Consider the following 2464-nt stretch of genomic DNA (forward strand, 5'->3'; position numbering starts at 1 on the left):
CTATATAAGGGGAAAAACACCTGAAGACCTATTCATTTCATTTTTCTATATTTTAATAATTGAGTTGAATTGCATCATTCTGAAACAATAGAACTGATTATGGCTGTACATGTCACTCAATATAATTTAATCCAGGAAGACCTGCTTTTCAAAACATACAGTCATCCCAAACTGAAGGTGACAGTGGCTGCACAGACACTGCCAGGTGCCTAATCTTAGTGATCAACAGGAACTTGTCATGAAGCAAACTGCAGTTAGCAGTTATTTATCAAGTTCTCTGCTGCATATTCACGGGATAGATTCTTGTCTACTATCTGTTAATCTTGCCCAACAGGAATAAAATATACATCCACATCTCTCAGCCTCGTTCTTTCGCCGATGACACTAAAAATAGGATTTACAGTTCTATTGTTTCCAGTTTGAATTTCACATCCAAGCACTCCATTCTCTTAATTAGAGTTTAAAATAGAATCTATTCTCAAAATGACCTTAAATAGTCTTCACTCATTCTTGAAAGATGTCTGAGTATGTGAACCGCGGGCTAAGCCACAACAGAATTCACAATGGTAGGTACAAAACGATTAAAGAACATCTGTAGGTCTAAAGCAAGGTTTCCCAACCTCGGCACAACTGACATTTGGGACCAGATGATTCCTTGTTGTGAGGAGGCCTGGGGCTCTCCTGTGCATTGTACAACTCGTAGGTTATTTAGCATTATCCCTAGCCTCTAGCAACTAGATCAGTAGCAGCCTAATTCTCCTTTGTGACAGTCAGAAACGTCTCCCGACATTGCCTAATGTCCGCCAAATTACACCTGGTTGAGAACAACTAGTCTACAGTCCAATTTTTTAGATAAGCTGTAACCAATTTCTTCCAAAACTGCTTATGGGGAGTCTACTAGGTAGATAGTAGTATGGTTCTGAGTCACGTTATTACTTCAATATGCTTTGGAGACTCCAAGTCTACCATTCAGTTATCCAGAAGACGTTCCATGCTACAAATCTCCTTTTCCATGTCTTCAGGACTGCACAGCACAGTCGACTGTCTGACCTATCCATATCTCTAACCAGACACTTCTAGAGTCTAGTTTAAATTGGGTATAACGAGAAATGGCCGATTTCTCAGCCCATTATAAAGATTCTACAAAAGACTGTTTGGTATTTTTTCTCTGAACAGAGAACCATTAAGGCTCTGTTTGCATTTAAGCTTTATACATAATGCAAATTTTCCATAAATTCTTTTATTACAAGATGAACTTTTAAATTATTTCTTTGAGTGTTCTCCCTTTAAAATCTAACTTTGTAATCGCAATCTTACTTTTATCTCAGCAACATACTAGTTTATACTATTATATAAATCTCTATAAAAATTGCTTTGTAATTTTTAATTTATGACATTTAAGGTTTCACTAAATAAATAAATAAATAAATAAATAAATAAATAAATAAAGTGCTTATTTCTAAGGGGATCCTCAGACTCCTAACATGGGAATCTACTGCTCTAATTTCTTCCCATGAAAGATCATCATATGTGTGACAGAGCAATACAAACCAATTAAAATTACACATACTTGCTCCAGTGAACTTTTCCTTCCAGTGTCTGCATCTCACCGAGGATGGCAAGGAGAAGGGAGGACTTCCCACATCCCACTTGGCCCACAATCATGGTTAACTGACCTAGAGAAATGCACAAAGGATAGTAACAGAATGAGATGAAATTATCTTACTGAAATAAAACCAAAACACATTTAGAAGAGGTTGATGTTTCACAAAACTGGTTTCCCCAAAACTGCTCTCCAGCGATAAAGCATTCTAAACAGAGCTATCTCTGATATGTAAATTTTGTTTTGTTTTGTTTAAAGGAAAGAAAAATAAAAAGATAGGACTTACTATTTTTCAAACTATGAGACCAGCTGACACTAATGAACAGAGTAAGAAAGAATTGCCTAAATCATCTATATTAGTTTTTAACTTTATTATTCAATAGGTTTGAGAGAAAAAGGCAGTTTTGACTAAAATTAATAATTGGGATGAAAGTGATTTGGTCTGTTACAATGATGTCTTCTCCAATCTCTTACTTGGATTTGCATGTATAATAAAAAAATCCCAGGCTACTAACCATCAGGCAAGGTCAAGAAAATATTTCTATTCAATTATCCAGACATTTTAAATAAAAATTATTGGGTATTTCAGCTTTAAATATCTTGAAAATTTCATCAATCTTCCTTGGGGATAAAAAACTAATTTTCTCATATACTCTTTCTTTAAATCCTTTCTCACACAAAATGAGAAATCAACTACCTCATTATTTAAGTGGGACAAAGCACCAAATGAACTGATCACAGTTAATTTGAACAGTAAACGACTTGTTCAGAGGTCTACACTCTGCAGTGAAAAGCAAGTCTTATCATTTCCAGTCATTGCCACAGTGATATAGTGGTTCCTGAGTTCCACCGTGCAAATAA

The 2464-nt window shown here is 35.3% G+C and overlaps 1 protein-coding gene across 1 annotated transcript in view; it reads right to left on the reverse strand.

The window, feature by feature from the left end:
* The window catches only part of ABCC9 (ATP binding cassette subfamily C member 9), a 109133-nt gene that overhangs the window by 59815 nt on the left and 46854 nt on the right, over positions 1–2464 (reverse strand). Inside the window, exon 12 of the mRNA XM_019630365.1 lies at positions 1571–1721. Within this exon, the coding sequence (XP_019485910.1) occupies positions 1571–1721 (151 nt within the window). The remainder of the gene's footprint in view (positions 1–1570; positions 1722–2464) is intronic.

Source organism: Hipposideros armiger, unplaced genomic scaffold (genome assembly GCF_001890085.2).
Source record: "Hipposideros armiger isolate ML-2016 unplaced genomic scaffold, ASM189008v1 scaffold_904, whole genome shotgun sequence".
NCBI classification, from domain to species: domain Eukaryota; kingdom Metazoa; phylum Chordata; class Mammalia; order Chiroptera; family Hipposideridae; genus Hipposideros; species Hipposideros armiger.